The sequence below is a fragment of the Sebastes umbrosus genome, chromosome 11, assembly GCF_015220745.1.
Source record: "Sebastes umbrosus isolate fSebUmb1 chromosome 11, fSebUmb1.pri, whole genome shotgun sequence".
Taxonomy (NCBI): Eukaryota; Metazoa; Chordata; class Actinopteri; order Perciformes; family Sebastidae; genus Sebastes; species Sebastes umbrosus.
In genome coordinates, this window is record NC_051279.1 from 16614630 (window position 1) to 16634186 (window position 19557).

Below are 19557 nucleotides of genomic sequence, written 5' to 3' on the forward strand. Positions count from 1 at the left end.
ACTGGAGTACCCATCTGAAGATGTTCAAACTGTATGGAAATAAATAAAAAAGAAGAAAAATGTAAAACACCAGAATGATCCTTTAATTACCATATCTTTTGCCAGGATGCTTGAATCCAAACAGTGGAATTGGCAATCGGCGTCCAAGAATACATTCAGATCTGCAAGTGAAATTATTTGCATAGAAAGTCTGTCAGCAGCAACCAAAGCAACAGTTCAGATTTATTTAGGTATATATGGCTCCAACTACCTACAATAGCAGCTAAACAAAGAATCCTCTGAAGTTAAAAAATGGTTGGCTCAGAATAATCAGGAACATTAAGATTGCTTAGCCATGAACTTGTTGGGTTACACGTTCGGAGATAAATCTTGTGTGTGTCCACTATTGCAAACACTCACCACTCCAGGTTGTCTTAGAGTTCAGATGATCGTAACGTTGTAAGCGGGACCACAGATTGCTCTGCACGTGTCCGTCATTTACACAGTTGCATGGAGAATGAGCGCAGTGGCCTCTACTTTTGAGCATAAAAAGCTCAAATGAGACTTAAAGTGTGATACGACAGCAATTTCACTGTTGTTAGTAAATGGATTGAAAGACACATGGTGAACGAATAAATAACCCTGATGAAAATATTCAGTTGTGAGGTTACAGATTGACTAGAAAATATTGGCACATGGTAGCTTGGACTTCTGGGGACTTCTTATGAAGTCAGACAAGACTCTTGAAAGCTGTCTTTTGTTTCTTCAGAAACTAATTAGTGTACATCCATTGTCTTTTTGGTCTCAGAAAGTTGTAAAAATGCCTTAGCTTTGATGAGAGAAAACACTGCCTAATGATTAAAATATATGAAAAACTCTTGTTTACCCCTTCACTGTTCACATCAGTGGGTAAGAGCGCTTGAAATCTGTACCCTACGGCCAACGTGTTGCTCTTTTCTCCATCATGCTCTCAAATGAAGTTATTCACTCCGTTGCTGATGAGCTTCCCTTTCTTCTTGAGTCTCTTCAGCAGACACGAGGCGATGCCTAAAGCGCCACCCTTCAAAAAGCGAACAAAGTTGTCTCCCACCAGCGGGCCCATGGCAAACAGACCTGGCTCATTGGCACACTCAAAAGTGTAGGGGTGGATGTCAATGGGGTTCTGCGTGCAGGAGATGGGTCTTGTTGGATCCTGACCCAGGTACTGGCCCTGCCCCTTCAAGAAAAACAAGTTTGGGTTGGTCCCGATCAGCACTAGGGCCATGGAGATCTTGAATGCCTTGAGGGAGTTGTTCCCCTGCAGCAAACACTTCATGTCTGACTGGAAGGACACCACGCAGTGTTCGGGGAAACTGGTGTAGTCAGGAAACAGGCCGACACTGGCATTACCTGCCATGTTACCTGCGGCGAGTTGGGGCTTTGGGCACATCTTGGCACATACTGAAGAGGCAATACTTGCTGCCTGGGGTCTGTTTGAAGCAGAGGAGGGAGCCACGTTTGTGTAGGTCTGAGAGGACATCATGTTGTAGACTTTGTGGTACTCTGGGTAGAGGGTCTTGGGCAGCTGTTTGAAGATGAGGTCTGGGTCGTCTACGCTCTTACGAAAGACATGCAGCACTCTGATGTTGCTGCTACAAGCGCACAGAACTGCATCTGCAGCACTTAAACCGGCACCTACGATTAAAACCGGATCAGAGTTCATATCCAGTTTTCTCCGGCTTACAGCCAAACCCAGGTCTGATATGCTGTGGAATACAAATGGTAGGTCCTCCCCCTCTGCGCCTAATCGCACCGGCGAATCGGACGCACCGGTGGCCAGAACCACATTCTCAGCAAACAGAGAGAATGGGACATGAGTGTCGTTCTGCACCTGCTGGTACCCCCTTACTTCCCAGAGAGCCCCGCCGCCCCCATTGTTTAGACACTCAACTCCATTTCCCTTAAAGCCTTCATTCCCACCATCTCCCACCCCTCCATCTCCTTGATCAGTGTGCCCATTTTCCAGACCTTCCCCCTCGTGCCCCCGGCAGAGTTTCTGGACAGAGGTCACGTAGGTGTTGTCAACAAAATTCTTTTGGAGGCCCTTTAGCTTCACATAGTTACGGTAATAGGATGAGATCTCCTCTGGGGTTGCTCTGTCACTGGTTGCATCCCTAGAGAGAAGAGATAGACGATGAGGAAAGAAGAAGCAAACCAAGACTTCAGCTATGCCTTTGCTATCAACCTCTCTCAGTACCTGCGTTTCCCGTTGGTCAAGTCCCTGTAGTTAACCCCGGGAAGCTCCATCCAGATGCCAAGACTAATAGTCAGCATTGAGCCTTCCATTGCCTGAGGAAAGAGGAGAATGCAATGTCAGAGAATAAAAACAATTGACAGAAAATATGCATAGTTACAAAGAGTGTGGCAGACTAAGCCTTGTATCTTACATGCCAAGCACCTCCAGGCGTTGCCCTCCCCAGCACCAGATGGGGGATGTGTTGCTGCTTGTCCCTCCTCCACTGAAGGACAGGGGGGAACTCGTAGCCAAAGTCCGCATTGGGGTGCAGAAGTGTGTCAAAAAGCACAGCCACAGGGTTCCTTGACCTCCCCTCAAGGCCTTCACTCAAATATTCCAGATCCTGCAAAAAGAAAGTCTCTACCATGACACACCTGAGTGACTATGAGATCATGTGTACATGTGAAAGGAATTCATAGGTGTTTTTACCTGTTCAGTGATGGATAGGTGCTTGGTCTCCTGCAGTTTCCTGTATAGTATTGGGTTTGGGTGGACAGTTGTTGTATCTAGGTAGGGCTTGTGTCCACTCAGCAGGTAGGACAGACAAATACCTGATGGGCCGTTGCCTACAAACAGACCGAGGTTTGGGAAATGGTGGATTAGCATCACAAAGGAGCACACAGAATTACCTGACACAGCTTAGATTGAGAAAGATGCTTTTTGTGTGCAGGATTTGGGCCAAGTTGGAGTAACACTGAGACCATTAAAGGTCAGGAGGTTAAGAGCAAAGCATTTACCTATGATGACCACAGGGACAGTGGGTGGGTGCTCTTGTGGCAAAGTGGTCTCTTCCAGTAGAGGCATGGCTGCAGCCTGGGCCAGAGCCGGCACTGAGGAAGAATGATAGAAATGAGAAAAAAGATCCAGAGACTTCTGTAACCGTCCATTTGATACTCTACTAAAAGCAAAGCCCCATTTTGTGCTTCGTCCCACCCCCCACTGCTTCAATGTTTCTGAGTCAGATTATTTGAACAGGTTCAAACCGGCTTGCTGTCTTTGTGTCTGCCAATGTTGTTGTTGTCTCATGTTTGCTTAGATCCTGTCTCCATCTACCATCATCAGCTGACGCACACACACACAGTGAATGGTGGGGAAAAAAACGTTATTCATCCTGTTATTGTGCTTCCACACACAGCTATGACCCTCCCTGTCTGTCTGGGGTTTCACACACGTGGAAACACCCCGCCACAACAAAAACGTGCCCCCAGCTTTTCTCTTTGCCATCCCGCCAACGTCCACACAGCCCCTGTCCTATCAAACATGGCCTGCGGCGAGGCTAGCCAGGCTGTAAACCCCGGTGCCGCTTCCATAACAAAGGGGAGTTCTAATCAGATTTATGTAGGCTTGGGTCTGTTGTGAACCGTTGCCGTCGAGCATGTGCAGTGTGTGTTTGTGTGTTACGCGACAGTGCCATTGTGTGCCCGCCGGGCAGCAAATCCCCCCTGATCACTCCTCCGAGTGGGCCCTAATCCCGCTGGGCCTGTTTATGTCTTTACCGCCCCTTTCAACAGCAGCAGGGTGAGAATGTGGTCCTGGCACGCTGACAGAGCTCCTCCTCCTCTCATACCTACCTACCACCACCACAGACACTCCCGCCAAAACATTACCCACCAGCCACAGCAAACAGTACCCACTTGCCCCAGTTTCAATAGTTCATACTAACCAAAACACTGCCCACACCGCCTTAAAACTCCCATGACTCCCCGCTGCCAATACAGTCCGCCTCATTTCACGTGCACCCCTCCCTCCCTCCCTCCCCCTGTCTGACCTGTGTCTGTAACCGGTTGTCTTTGGTCGTTGGCTTGTTTACCCGTTTCATTGAAAGCACTGGGATTCCACACATTGCCTGCTCTGTTTGGAGAATGTTGTGCCCCCAGTTGGCAAGCTGATACTGGTATTTCCATGCCACTGGTCAATTTGACAAACCCAGTCATAACAGTTTTTTGGGTTGTTTTTTTGCGTGAACTTTCACTTTGCAAACCTTTTAAATCTGCGTAAGTTGATTTCAGGAGATCCACAAGATGTTATTCTAATTTGAAATAAGACTGTTTTTTTTACATTTGTCATCAATTTCCACCAATAAACAGAAATAGGAACAGTATCACAAAATAATCCCAATATAAAGGTCCAATTACTAGCTTTATTACGAGCTTCCAACTGCCTCAGACGTTACATACTGCATGATGCAACAACAGTGCTGTAATGTTTTTGGATCATGTTTCACAATACAATTTTATATATTTGAGATGACAAATGCATGAAAAAAAAAATAATGAGAAATGAAAATCTTTTGTGCTTTATTTACAATTTTTTTTTTTAACATTTAAATAAACTCCATTATACCAAAGTAAAACACAGTTACAGTGCAGATCATCCAAACGCAATACATCCACAGCTAAAAATGTGATATAACTAGAAATGTTGACTTGGTTGTTGTTGATAGTTTTGTTGGTCTGTTGTACTGGCTGCCTGCCCTTTCATGCGCCTACATACAGCATGTGTGGAGAGGATGGACCATACTTTTCTAGAACATAGTGTCCAGAGCACTGTGGGCTATAGCCTATATACAGTACATCAGTGTGGTCAATATAGAATAACACATTTAGAAAGCATGCTTGAAAATGCATTTCAATCAGGATTTTTTTCTGACTGTTTGAAGGGTATGTAGGCCTACAGCTATACAGCATCATCTTTGCAACTTGTGCTAATTTGCATGGAAAATCCTGCAGGTCAGTTACAAAATCAGGTTAACTTCAAACCAGCTCTAGATTGTCTACTGTATATTAATAGATGTGTGTGGATGTTGCTGCAGTAATAGCTACTGCATGGAGGAACTGGATGATACACCATCAAACACATCATCCTCATGGGCTCAAACCTCCCACTATATACCCTCCTCCTGTCCTCCGAGCAGAGGTCCTTTGCAGCCTGCATCCAATAAGGCACAAGAAGGAGCCACATGCGCCACGCGGCTACTGTATGTCACCATCATTGCATATAGTTTAAGGTCAAATTACGCACCAAGAACAGGCTCTCTCTTACCGCGCTGTGATGTGTGTCTCTGTGTCCCAGTGGCGTCCTGTTATCACGACCCACGGCTGCGGTTGTATAAATAGGCAGAGACACACCGGTGGGAGGATCTGTCTGTCCGGGCTCTTTCATGAGCTAATGAGACACAACCTCTCCTCTCCTCTCCTCTCCTCTCTCTCTCTCTCTCTCTCTCTCTCTCTATCTCTCTCTCTCTCTCTCTCTCTCTCTATCTCGTCATCATCTCTCACACACACACACACACTTACCTCCGTGCAGTTCAATCCGAGCAGACCTGGTTTATTCAGGTCTGACCAGCCTGTAAATGACGCCTGCAGAGGTAGATCTTCTCTGTGTCTTGATGGCAGAGTGTGTGTGTGTGTGTCAGAGAGAAACCGGCTCCTGCGTTTTGCTTTTGTCGTCACATGCGCATCTCTGCACCGGCAGGCGTGCGCGCGAGAAAGAAGAGAGAGATCAGAGCAGCATCATGTCTCAGCATCATCATCTCTCAGCATCCTCACAGACACTCAGAGCATCATCTCTCAGCATCTTCATCTCTCAGCATCTTCATCTCTCAGCATCTTCATCTCTCAGCATCTTCATCTCTCCTCAGCATCCTCCTCACAGACACTCTGCTGGTCACTGAGTGGTGCATTAAAGGTCCCATATCATGCTCATTTTCAGGTTCATACTTGTATTTTGTGTTTCTACTAGAACATGTTTACATGCTGTAATGTTTTAAAAAAAACTTTATTTTCCTCATACTGTCAGCCTGAATAGGCCTGTATTTACCCCTCTGTCTGAAACGCTCCGTTTTAGCGCATTTTGACGGAATTGCAACGGACTTGCAACAGAATTGCGTTGATAGGCAACAGCTTGGGTCCATGTGTACTTCCTGTCAGCTGATGACATTCACATAGACTGCAACCAGGAATAAACTGGGACACATTTAGAATGTTTATGTTTAAAATTGTGTCAAGGGTCTAAATATTGTATATTCGGGACATCATGAATGGGCAGAAATCCTGACAGCGAGTTTCAAATGCAGAGTTTCTGAATACGGGCTGTGTGTATTTCCCTGTGGATTTAGTGTTTCGATACTTTCACAGTATTTATATAGGACTTAAGCCTGCTTTATAATAAAAAAAACATGAATGTCTAATTTTTTTATAATATTGGACCTTTAAGTGGAGAGTTTTTACTGTACAAATCTCAGTAATGCTCAGGACAATGTCGTTTTTGCCCATAATATATCAAAGCCCTGCCAGATGTAATATGTGTTACATCCTGCAATATTAAAGTGTTGGACAGAATTAAACCTGCAGTAGGCAGAATATTGTTGGCATCATTGGGCAAAAAAATCCATAATAACCTTTCAGCATGTTGCAAGTGGAAGATTTGGCCTGATGGTGGCGCTACCTTTTCATGTTGTAAGCATTGGTAAAGGAGACTTTTTTGTTGACAGGTCAGGGGGTCATCAGAGTTATCCTTTGAGGACAATGAATATCCATATCATTTTGTGGCTCACACTGGACCAATGTGATGGAAGAACAAACCAACTAACAGACACATGTTGCAATAGGGGTGTAACGATACATTGATCTGGATTGATATATCAATTCAATGATCAACCATCTAATATCATCGATGCAATGTGAAAATATCGATACATATCATCTTTAAGATACAGCTTTATTTTGAAATTTACACTTTATATTTATTCTTTTTATTTAAAATAATAATTGAATTGAATTAAATCGTTGTGTGGCAGACTGTGTGATATCAGGAAATATCATATTGCTGTCCAAAGAATCAATATAATATTGTATCGTGATGGATGAAACTTGAGTTGCACCCCTAGTTGCAATCCTCAGGTTCCACTGTTTGGGGGCAAAAACTAAACTGTATGTTAAAACGTGTACTTTTTATGTTTTGTCAATGAACATACACACACCAACTTAATTACTTATTTTGTGGGTGGACAAAATTACAGGAATATCTTACAATGTAATGCAATCATTTTTTTATTGTCAGAGGTGAGTAGAAAGTATAGATATCTGTAAAAAAAAAAAAAAAAAAAAAAAATGTGACCACTCACCTTAAAATAGTTATATGGGCTGCAATGTTATTGCACCATGATGCAGTTGCAATGAGGTTAACAGTTTGTCTGACTTGAACTGAATGACCTATTTAAAATGTTGCTTTTATACCAACGTGTTTTGGGTGTTTTCAGCATGTACTGCCTCATATAGGGAAACTTACAATTTTAATCTTTCATGCAGTTGCTCTCTGTTTTTAACTGTATTTATGTCCTTTGAAAAGTCATGCTGTTTGTTGAGGCTATGTCACAATATTTGTCTTCATTAATTTACCTTGTGTTATTTTCAAAACAGTACGGTGAAGCCAAAGACAATTTTCCACATTGTGAACCATTAAGTTTGTAATCAATTAAACATGAGGCTTTATGCTCATGAGTACATTTGGACTGTAGTAAAGGAAAACACCAAGTAATTTCGATACATTTTCCACCTGACCTACCTTTTAGTTAATTTTTATATTTCACAACTGTTTTTTATTTGGTGGCTAATTCTGATAAATCAGCTGATATGCACAATTTGTAAGCCATATATTTAAAATATTAGGTGGATAGATAGATAGATAGAAACTTTATTGGTCCCGAGGGAAATTCAAGTTTCCAGCATCACAGTTCCATAGTGCAAAACATGTTAGTAAAAAGGCAGTAAAAAAGTAGTGGTGCAAAGTACAAAAAAATATACCAGATATAAAAATACAAGGAGATGAAGAACTGTTAAAACTGAATATAGTGCAGGCTAACAGCTGTGATACAGGACTATTAAAAAAGTGAATATAGTGCAGAAGAGACTGTAAAAAGGTAAGTTGGAAGGTGCAGTTTATCTTGGTGATTCATACGTATTTATAAACTATTTCTGTTTTTGCAGGAGCTACAACCTCACATGTTGGTATAATTCTTTGTTTATATGCATTAAAAAAGGGACCAGGGTCTCAGCAATAGACATTGGTCTCAGCAGCTGTCACTCAGCCCTGCGGAGTCCCGCCTCTTTGCCTCATCATCCAATCAGCTGCGAGGAAGGAACCCAACACTTCCGGTCCTTCATACAAACACATGTCAGCTAGCAGCTAGCTCAGTCAACAACAGGACAAAGTGTCAATAAACACCTCTGAAGATGGTCCAGCTCAGTAGGATCTGCTTCCGGAAAGTAAGGACTGTTGTAGACATCATTTTAATCTCAAGAAAACAATCCAACAGTGGCTGTTTACTAACAACTTTAATGATGACATTGGCTGGCCAGCTAGCTGTCAGCTAACTGCTGTCAGAGCATCTACATTGACTCACTTGGTGTGTGTGGTCTCCAGCCAGCATTTGCCTTTTCTTCAGCCTATAAACCTAATATGATGCTAGCAACCTGTGGTATGACTGGAAAACTCTTTGGATTCAATGAGCCCAATTGTATTCATGTGTGATGATGTTAGTCTCTATAGTGGCCATTTCATTGTAGAGAGACCTTTTTTTTTTCTTTTTTTTTTAATTTAACCTCACTGTATAAAATGACCTGTGGTGACCTCTAGGATAATCACAGCCCCACAAACTAGAGACCTAGAGCATTCAGAGGATGGATGGCTTTCATAGGTAGATTGACAATAAGGGGGTTTCTGAGCAGCATTGATTAATTAATTTATGAATTAATGTTTATTTCTGATTTATGACTTGAAAAAATGTGCACAGTATTTTAATTAGATAATTCATATAACACTTTCTCACACAAACAGTGCAATAAACAAGTGCAATTCCTCAATCATATATCTTATACTGTATATGTTCTTAATATGCCTTGTACAAAGTATTTCCTTTTATAATTGTAATATTATTTTTAATGGAGCTTCCCAGCAAAAAGCATTTCACACGATTGTACTTGTATAACCGGCGTGACAATAAACATCTTGAATCTTGAACAGTGCTGAGCTGCATCTCAAATTCATTTTCAGGTTCCCAGTTTTCAGATGATGTACCACTTCTATGCTATCTCCCCCTAAAAATTAAAAATGATCTGTTATTCAAAATGCAAATAAAACCAACCTTACTTTCTTCATGGATGGAGGAATGGAAAGAAAAAACATAATCAAATGTCATCCTATCTCTTTCTCCCAGGCTTCTCTTTTTCACATTACTGACGCATTTCAATAAATGTTTGTAAAAATTAAAACATTTTAGTAGTTTAGGTTACCTGTTGGGGTCAGTGGGGCAGCTGTTTATTAGTAGGGGTCTCTAAAGGTACTTTGATACTTTATTAATCTCATCACTGTAATGTCTCTTTTCTGCCTCCTGCAGTATGGAAACTTTGTGGATAACCTCCGTCTGTACGTCCGTGGAGGCGGTGGGGGCATGGGTCTACCCCGTCTCGGTGGACAGGGAGGTAACGGAGGAGATGTTTGGGTGGTAGCTTCAAAGAACATGACCTTGAAGAGGGTCAAGGACAAGTACCCCCAGAAGCGTTTTGTAGGTGGATCAGGAGCCAACAGCAGGTTTGTATCTACAAACACAACACTATGTTTCCTTTAAAGTGCCACATCAGAGTATCTGTTAATATTATTGGCAATCATTCACCAATCATTGACATCAGTTGATGATTTATGTTTGACAGAGATCCTCAAACATGTTGTAGAACAGATGCTAAGAGCTGTTGTGTGTATTTATTGTGTGTGAATTGTATTTATCCACAGTGTCCGAGCGTTGAAAGGAGAGAGGGGGAATGACGAGGAGATATTGGCTCCTGTTGGCGTTACAGTCACCACTGATGATGGCAATTTCCTTGGTATGTCAAACAACTTTTATAATACCTCCTCCAGTTTGTACAATCCATGGTCAGTATAGTCAGTGATAGAACGTTACAGTTTTATTTTCTAATAGAGCCCTTACTTTGCTTTGAGGTTGTTTATGGTATTAAGTACATCATTTGTGGTATAGAATGTATCAATAATCAAATGGGAGAAGCATAGTCAACTGATGTTGCAGTAAAAACTCATATTTTTTTCAACCCATCTCTCTCCAAGGTGACCTGAATACTGAAGGTGATCGTCTGATGGTGGCGAAAGGAGGACCTGGAGGCACCATCCGCTCTGCGTTTGAGTCCAGTAAGGGACAGACCAAACACATAAGGCTGGACCTCAAACTCATCGCTGACCTGGGCCTTGTTGGGTGAGAACATGAAACACAAATGTACATATTGGTTCATTGAAGAGGAGACTCAAATATTTCTCTTAAATATCTGATTTTCTTGGTGCTGATTCACCATCAGGTTCCCAAATGCAGGAAAGTCCTCTCTCCTGACTGCCATGTCTAATGCCACACCTCAGATTGCCAATTACGCTTGTGAGTACATCATACAACACACATGTACAAACTGTGTTTGTGTTCTTATTTATGCATTTTACTTTGAATATGCTGTGATATATTTTTTATTAATGGCATTTCTAAAATCTTCACAGTCACAACTTTGAAGCCGGAGATCGGCAAACTGATGTATAAAGATTACAAGCAGGTATGGGAATGCATATTGGTGTATTGTCCTTTAACTGTTCATTGAATTTGTTTGTTTTTAGTGGTTTCCCCTCATTGACTGATGCTCTAATACATTTTTTATTTTTGGTAGATTTCTGTTGCTGATCTCCCGGGCCTGATTGAAGGAGCTCACATAAACAAAGGCATGGGCCACAAGTTCCTAAAACATGTGGAGAGGACCAAGCAGCTTCTGTTTGTGGTGCGTAGTGACAGAATGTGGTCAGAATAACCAGCTGATGATGATGATGATGATGATGATGATGGAGTTTGATTTGGTTGTGCTTTGTCTGGCTGCAGGTAGATGTTTGCGGTTTCCAGCTGGCAAGTAAAACACCGTTTAGGTCGGCCTTTGAAGCTGTTCAACTTCTTACCAAGGTGAGCGGTTATGGTAGCTGAGGTGATATTATGAAAGACTCAAAATATGTCATGTGATTTTTACAAAGTTCTAATTGTAGCTATTCTTCTTACCATTCTTCTCTTTGACTTGACTCCTGATCCATCCACTTCATGCCCTCCATTTATTTACCTTCTCCATCCTCTTTTTTTTTTGTTTGTTTTTTTTATTTGAGAGAAGGGACCGTGCTAATTAATAAAATGCCCAAATTAGAGATGCACCGATCCATATTTTTCAGCCCCGCTATCGATAGCGATACCTGGGCTTTGGGTATCGGCCGATACAGAGTACCGATCCGATACCAGTGTTTAATCAATGAGCAGTATGCCTCACTGTGTGGAAGTGACTGGGATCATTCATTTATGTGTAAGGCAACATCAGGCTTGACTTTAACATTGCTTTCCTAACTTTGTAAAACAAAATGTAACAAATAAATACTTAGATATAAATTTAGTGAATTGTTATTCATTAAAATAATAAATCATACACGAACAACGTAAAAAGATCTTCAAAATTAACAGGAATTACAGTTCAGGTGTCAAGCTTTTTAATGCCAAAAGATTGTTTTTCAAAGTGTTACAAAATGTTTCTTAAAATACATAAAACAATAACGGGGCATGCAGTTTAAAGGGCTTCCTGAAATACATTGGAGCAAAAATGGATAAAACAGGGTGTGCAGTTTAAATAAAAGGACACACAGTTGTTAGAAGCAGTATTGACATTTATACATATAAAACTACATTGCAGACAAGCAGGACATATACTGTAGATAGCAGCAGCAAAAAGAGAGTTTAGTGCTGACGTGCATATATTAATCATCCATTGTTTTAATTGGTTACTGAAAGATCCTTAATAATTCTTCTCCTCCTCCTCCCTCACCACGGCCTCAAGGAGCTGGAGTTGTACAAAGAGGAGCTTGTATCAAAGCCTGCTTTACTGGTGGTGAACAAAATGGACCTGCCAGATGCTGAGGACAAACTAGCAGAGCTGAAGGAGCAACTACAAAATCCAGACGGTAAATTTGATGGATTCATTACTATTTTATTCATAAGTTTAATGTTTTTCATTTATTCATAATGCAATATATATACACACACAGACATACAAACTATTAATGCATTTGGCTCTGGGTTGAGACATCAGTAAATGCATTAACGAGGTGAAAAAGGACCATCATGATGACCTTTCGCCTTGTATTTGGCAGTTTAAATTTGGTGCCAAACCATACTTAAAGCTGCAGTGGGCAGAATTGTAGCAAATATGATTAAAAAAAAAGTTATTTTTCTAAAATGGTCACTATATCCTGACAGTAGTGCACGAGACAGATAATGGAAAATCATGAAAAAAAGTCATGTGCCGGTGTGTGTCCTCCGGTGTGTGTCCAAATGGTCAAACTAGGCAGCACTGATCAAATATGAATCAATATTCTTAATTACTGTAATGCCTATTTCTCGACTCAAATGTTTTCCTAAACATCTTGTAGTGTACTGTTTAGCTGTAAAATGAGAAAGTTTGCTAGCCTTGTAAGTTAGCCTTGTACCTGTTAAGATGAAGACAGGGAAAATAGTTTAAATTGGGATCAATTGCAATAATAAAAGGGTTAACATACAGTATATGGGACAATAACCCAGAAAGGTGCAGCATTACACATGCATATTGACTGATGACAACCAAAAAACAAAGAATCACAACCATTTATATCACAGGACAATTATACATACTGGGCTTTTGTTTTGTTAAATTTTCATTCTGTTTTTTTTCTGTTGCTGCAGAGTTCTCTGATCTGTTGCCTGACGACATGATACCGAAGAACTACATGACCTTCAGACATGTGGTTCCCGTCTCTGCCTCCACTGGTTTTGGTGTTGACCATTTGAAAAGTTGCATCCGGGAATCGCTTGATGAAGATGCAGCAATGGCAACTAAAGCCATCCATCAAGACAGACTGCAGACTCTGAGGAGCAACTCACACAAGCATTTGTGATGAACACAGGCAATAGGTCACGCATTTGAGCGGGACGTACAATGACGGATGAGTCGTCTGCTAAAACAGTAAAACTTTAATGGCAGGTAAACAGCATCCACTGAGAAACACCTGGGACAACAGAAACTGATGGAGGATAACTTTCACTGGCTGTTTCAGCCAAAACATCCAACGTTATGAGGCTCCACGAGTTGGTCTGTGCTTCGAATACTCCCTTGTTGGGTCTGACGTTGTTATCAAAATCCAAGCCACAGTTAACAGGGACCATTTTTATTCAGAAATGATATATTGCAACATATTTATATGCTTACCCATGAAAGGCTGTTGGTAAAGCACGGAGAAAGCAAAACTACTTTTAGTGCCAGATGCATTAAATTATAGAGAATGTGCTTAGCACCCTTGAAAGAGGGGAACTGTGCATCAGGTGTAGCAACTAGTTCTTTTCTGTTTCATCCGATTGCTCGAGAAGATTAAGATTGTATTTATTTTTCATTGGTGTGTGTTGTAGGGATGCACCGATCCAACCTTTTCTCCCCCCGTTGCTGATATGGATACCTCAACTCTGAGTATCTGCTAATACAGAGTACTGATTTCTGACACTAGTGTTCTCTTTTTCCTCAAGTTTAAAATCTTTGAACTCATTTTGATGTAAGGTAACATGAGGCCAGGCATTACTGTGATTACTGAGTCTGCCATGACTGAATAAATGCTACTTATAGTGGAAAAGCTGAATTTTATAATGACATTGACAAAGTATTTACTGTGGATCGGTCACATCTGGCTGATACTTGTTCCACTAAACAACGTAAGTATTGGATGGATCAGTGCATCTCAACTGTGTTGCATATTTATCATATTGTAATAAAAAAATAATAATAATAAAGTCAGTTTTCCAGTATACCTTCTACCATCTTTTCCTCTACAAGTAAAGTTATTAGAAATATCAGCATAGACAGATGTGTTGATGAAAGTTTTATTTTATATTAAATATATTACAATACTGGATGATTAAGAGGAAAAAAAAAAATATGGGGGTTGATTTTTGCATCATCAGTCTGTACAGCATACAGGCAAAAATAAAAAATAAAGATTAAAAAAAAACAGCAACTGCAGTATTTAGAGTTGAACTAGTACATGTGGGGGGTTTTCAAGGTTCCTGCAGCAGAGTGCTGATGTGTCTGGCAGGATGGGACCACATGGTTGAGACTGGGTGGTACACGAATACATTCAAGTCTCTGGCCAGACAGAGACAGACAGCTCATCTGTGGGGACGTTTTGCCACGTTTTGTCCTGTTAGGATCTGTCACTCCAATCGTGCGCAGGCAGATACAGCAGATATGTTTGGAGGATTGACAGAAATCACTGCCGCCTGCGTGGTCCCATCCTCAGCGGAGAGTCCTCAGACTGTAGTACAGTGCAACGTCCATAACACCAGGACAAATGTCTCGCTGTAGCACAGTATTATGATGTTAGAAATATTATTCAAGAGCTCTGAGACGATGCTCTCCGCAGCCTTTGGTAGCCCAGGAAGATGACTGGGCCACTAGACACTGACCAATACTTTAAGAAGACCAGAGCAAAGAAGACAGCTCTGGTAGAAGGCAAATCACGAGCCCACACAGATCTCATTTACAACGTTATGTGTGTCCAAACCTTATATGATACAGATTAGCACATGCCAGAGGAACGGCCGCTTCTATTGGCCTTCGGGACAAATGTGATTCAAAAAACTGTCTCCATTCGAACTCATCAACACACATAATTACAATAATGCACTTAATTACAGTTTGAATCGTTGCTGTACATAACGCTGAGAAAAAAGTGAACGTTACAAAGGTACTTAATAAAAAAGATACTAGTAGCAATATTAGTCCAATATTGTGAAGATCGTTTTACCTATACAGTCCTAATGCATACATGAATTACAAATGAACAAGTGCCCACACCGGAACAAACTAAACAACAGTAAGATGACAAAAAGGAGGCCTTAAGACAACAATTTCTACACAAGGTAGAGCAACGAGTTGTAACTGTACAAATGCTTTTGGGGAGTGATATGGGATCCAAAATAATCCACCTTGAATAGCTACACTGGCATGACATCAGCACAAAACTCAATCATTTTGAAACCCTGCAACTTCCTGCCATGAATTGTCCCAACTTTGCCTGCAAACAGTGTAATCTGTGGTACACGAACCCATTGAGACAACAGCAATTAAGCAATGAGGGGGAAAAGTCTCTCAGTGACATGCTCGTTTCCTGTTATGGTCTCACAAATAGCCTACCAGAGAAATAACTTAATTTGATTATAGAACTGTCATGCTGTTGGTCTTCACAAGCTCAAACAGCAAGCACTGTACAGCATAGTTAATCATTTACAAGGCTAAATATCTCAATCATCACAGCTAAATCCAAAATGCACATTTTCAATCACAGTTTTCCAGATTTCCTCGCCCGAGTCGGGTCATCAACCGCTCTCACGTTATTCTTATTCTCATATTTATCTAAGCGACTTCTTGCTTCTCATTGTGGAAATGGGGAGCACACTCTCAAAATACCCAAATGTAGAATCAGGGGGAACTAAACACATCTTATCAATGGGGAATTTCCAAAAACCACCATGAGTGAAACGTCTATAACTACACCAAACACATCCCATTCATTTCACTCAGGAATGGCACATAAAACTATTTAACTTTTCCTAAATAATACTCATCAACAGCCGCTTCCAGCAATACTCTCAATGTGCCACAATCAACATCTTAATCAATACTTCCTTTTTTCATTACTGGATGTCTGTGTATTTCTCCCAGAGATGGATGAAAACCAGTGCTAAGATAATATAAAAACACTTTTACATTCTGCTGTGGATGAAGAAAGCTATAGAGGTCACAGTCACACAGGAAAAAAGCCAGAAGGAGGAAAAAAAACGAGGACGAAAAATAGAAACACAGACAGAAGAAACGAGTGCGGGGTCTCTAACGCTTATCTACAGAGATCCGCTTCTGTCTACAACACAATACGGCAGGAAGAGACGTCTCAATCTGTTCCTCTTTCAAAATAAGAGCAAAAAACATACTCTGTGTGTATTTTTGCTGTACATATTTACACACGCACAAACGAGCCGAGGGGAAGAGGAGCAGGGTGGGGTCGGGTTGGGTCCATGTCATGGGTTATGGGCTATAACTGGTGATACAATATGGGTTACCTACAGTGGAGAGAAAGCATCTAAGCCTACAGAAGGTATTAAAATCACTGCCCCCTCGCATGCTTTCCTCTCAGATCGGACCACTGTTCTTCTCGTCTGTTCAGTTGGAGGAGGTTGCTGATAATCAGGGTTGTCTCATGCATACAGTGTTGGAGTTTCTACAGTGATTCACGTGCGTCAAAAATGATCCAACAAATCCAGAGATGCAGTGTAATGTGCGTTGGAGAGAGGATGTAGTGTTGAGGTTTAAGGACAAGTAAGGGGGGGTCGGAGTGGAGGGGGTTTCCAGTCCCATAGATGAGGCCTGAGCAGACAGGAACAGCTCAGTCTGAGCTCCAGCTGGTCTGGAGTGGATGTGGAGCTGGTTTCTCGGCACTCTGCATCGCCTTGTAGAGATCCGCTGAATGACGCCGTCTGGAAAGACAGCCTCGGAGATGCTTGTACACACTCACTCACACACACCTTTGCCTATTTCCACTCCGGTGGGGGGCGCTCTCTCGCTTTCTCTTAAATCGCTTAGAGTCAATTTTGTTTCATTTTTGTGTTTTTCATTCATAGAAAAGAAGAGACGAGTGTAGTTCCTCGAGGTCTGAGTGGGTAAGAAGGCTGTTATATTGAAGTCTCCCACAGCTGAGTAGAGGAGAAGAAAGGAAAAGCACAGAAAAGAGAAAGGGGTGGGGAGGAGAAGATGAAAGAAAAGACATTTTAACATTTGTTCACCTCACTTCTTATTTACATGGATTTGGTTCTGTCTTTGTACTTAAAGGTACAGTGTGTAGGCTTTGGCGGCATCTAGTGGTGTGGTTGCAGATTGCAACCAACTGAGTACCCCTCTGCTCACTCCTCCTTTTCCAACACTGCGGTAACGTGAGCCGCCGAGTGCAAAACCGTGGTAACGCCGTTCGCCTTGCTCAGAGGCCATCCTTACCATAATAACACTACTTTAGGAGCAACGGAAGTCAGACGGCGGCTGGCAGTACCACGGTTTTGCACTCTGTTGTTCGCGTTACCGCAGTTTCACAAGCGTATCGGAGAACTACGGTGGCCTTCAGGTAACGTAAAAATACGAAAGGTGCATAACACACTGTTCCTTTAAAAGATAAGGCTGGTCTTATTTTATCTTTTTATATTATAATAACAAAAAGACAAAAATAACAGCAGCTTTTACATCATGATCCTCATTAGCAGCATTACAGTAACTTTCAATGTTCATAGTTTTGTCTTTGTAAAGCCATGAACACACGACACTAACCCTATCCACGTATGAAGACCTGTCACAACGTATTAACCATTGTTTTAAATAACTACTGAGATTTAAGTCTTGTGTGTAGGATCTGATGGCATCTAGTGGTTAGGTTGCAGATTGCAACCAACTGAGACCTTATTGAACTTCTCCCGTGTGCCAAGCGTATAGGAGAACTACAGTGGCTGACGCAAAAACGCAAAACCGCAAATGTCCCTATCTAGAGCCAGTGTTTGGTTTGTCCGTTCTGGGCTACTGTAGAAACATGGCGGCTGGCTCTAGATATAAACAGCTCATTCTAAGGTAACAAAAACACAACGATTCTTATTTTCTGGTGATTATACACTAAAGAAAACATACTTATTAATATTATATTATATTTCTGCCAATAGATCTTCTGCAATGTTACACGCTGTTCCTTAATGACCTGCCCTATTTTGTGCAGAATCTCCACTGTATTGAAAATCAGTCTTCATGGCTGAATCAGTGTTATAATCAGTGTCATGTGCTCCTGATTGATACTTGCCCTGGCGCTCTGCCTGTTGGCTTTCCTCTGGTCATCGGGTAGAGGGGGCATGGGGTACGGGTATCTCCTGCTGGATGCAATAGATCCTGTAGAGGAAGTGGGAGACTTGGCAGGGGATAGCGTCCTGAGGAAAAAGAGGAGGTGACATTATTAAAATATTGCCTCTTATGTTCTGTTTTGTTTTAGGATTAAGTTGGCCAAAGACACAGACGGATAAAGGTTCAGGAGATAACGTTAGATCTGTGACTTTGGGCAACATCCTTCTTGAGCTGCTCTAATTATTCACCTCCCTAAAGAGAGAGGTTGATCTTAAAAGCTCTTAACTGCTGTTCAACAAAAACACAGAGACAGACATATCATGTAATCTGTTAAAAAAACCATAAAGAACCATAGTTCAGCTTTTAGGGGCAACCTCTGTACACAGTATGTACCTAGTGTACACAGCAGTTCACGCCTCCCAGCGGCGGTGTGGGTATAGTCACAGTTTTCTGCAACTCACATGCTTCATCCTGCCACAGCATTACTTTGTCGTCATCATCGGGCACTGACACACAAATAGGCCGCAATTTGCAGAAATTCACCTTTAGCCACTGTTAAAAACACATGCTGCTAAAGGTAACCTCTGCTGAGCTGGTGTGTAGTCTTGAAAAGCTGGATCAGTGTGTGTGTGTGTGTGTGTTTAAATGGGGAATGCTGGGAGCAGTGAGTATGATGAGGTGACTGGGACGGCAGACCAGACCGGAGCTGGGTGACAACAACAGACTGAGAGAATCACAGGAAGAGCTCCTGTCCAGTGAAACAGCCACAGAAAGCCTGCCCCGTATACAGCAGCTTGTTTACACCGCTGCTGTATGGTGATCGGAAATACCTGGATTGGTCAAAGTAGTGGAGGGAGCGGGTGGACCACTGGTTCCACAAGTATTTTTTCTCACATTAAATTCCCATATTATTTTTTAAAACGTCAATATTATTTAAGAATTTTCCGTGAATAATTAAGTGATTTACTGAAGTGCTCTGGCTATCCTTTTCCAAGAAACAAAGCTTTTTTTAGTCAGTGGTTCTATGGATGGCAGTCTACCACTTTGGTCCAGGCTGAAATATCTCAACATATTGGATGAATTAAGATTACATTTCATGACATTCATGCCCCCCAGAGGATGAATCCTACTGAATTTTGTGATCCCCTTTTTTTTTTACATTTGTGGTTTGAGTGAGATGATTATGAGATGGATTGCAGTGACATGTGGGACAAACATTCATGTCCACCTCAGGATGAATTGTAACTTCTTTGATGAACCCTTAACTCTTAGGGTCAAAATTAC

General features: G+C 41.6%; 3 protein-coding genes across 6 annotated transcripts in view; 1 reads left to right on the forward strand and 2 right to left on the reverse strand.

Annotated features, from left to right (window-relative positions):
- Positions 1-106: 106 nt before the first annotated feature.
- Positions 107-6009, reverse strand: osgin2 (oxidative stress induced growth inhibitor family member 2). Of its 2 annotated transcripts, none has more exons than XM_037786226.1 (6): positions 5551-6009; positions 2992-3084; positions 2684-2820; positions 2406-2597; positions 2216-2307; positions 107-2132 (listed from the first exon to the last, which is right to left on the reverse strand). In XM_037786226.1, the coding sequence occupies exons 2-6, from the start codon at positions 3056-3058 to the stop codon at positions 950-952; spliced, it is 1671 nt and encodes a 556-aa protein (XP_037642154.1). In that variant the 5' UTR covers positions 3059-3084; positions 5551-6009; the 3' UTR covers positions 107-949. The 2 variants fall into 2 exon arrangements, with proteins under 2 accessions (XP_037642154.1, XP_037642153.1); XM_037786225.1 differs by lacking the exon at positions 5551-6009 and adding an exon at positions 5297-5492.
- A 2362-nt stretch (positions 6010-8371) lies between these two features.
- Positions 8372-14156, forward strand: gtpbp10 (GTP-binding protein 10 (putative)). The gene is made up of 10 exons (XM_037784184.1): positions 8372-8520; positions 9651-9844; positions 10043-10134; positions 10373-10517; positions 10618-10691; positions 10808-10860; positions 10972-11079; positions 11178-11255; positions 12166-12289; positions 13047-14156. The coding sequence occupies exons 1-10, from the start codon at positions 8488-8490 to the stop codon at positions 13256-13258; spliced, it is 1113 nt and encodes a 370-aa protein (XP_037640112.1). The 5' UTR covers positions 8372-8487; the 3' UTR covers positions 13259-14156.
- Positions 14157-14217: 61 nt separating this feature from the next.
- Positions 14218-19557, reverse strand: part of adam22 (ADAM metallopeptidase domain 22) — a 74180-nt gene continuing 68840 nt past the window's right edge. For all 3 annotated transcript variants that reach the window (XM_037784183.1, XM_037784181.1, XM_037784182.1), the window contains 2 exons: positions 18236-18359; positions 14218-17096 (listed from right to left, as the gene is read on the reverse strand). In XM_037784183.1, the coding sequence (XP_037640111.1) occupies positions 17076-17096; positions 18236-18359 (145 nt within the window). In that variant the 3' untranslated portion in view covers positions 14218-17075. The remainder of the gene's footprint in view (positions 17097-18235; positions 18360-19557) is intronic.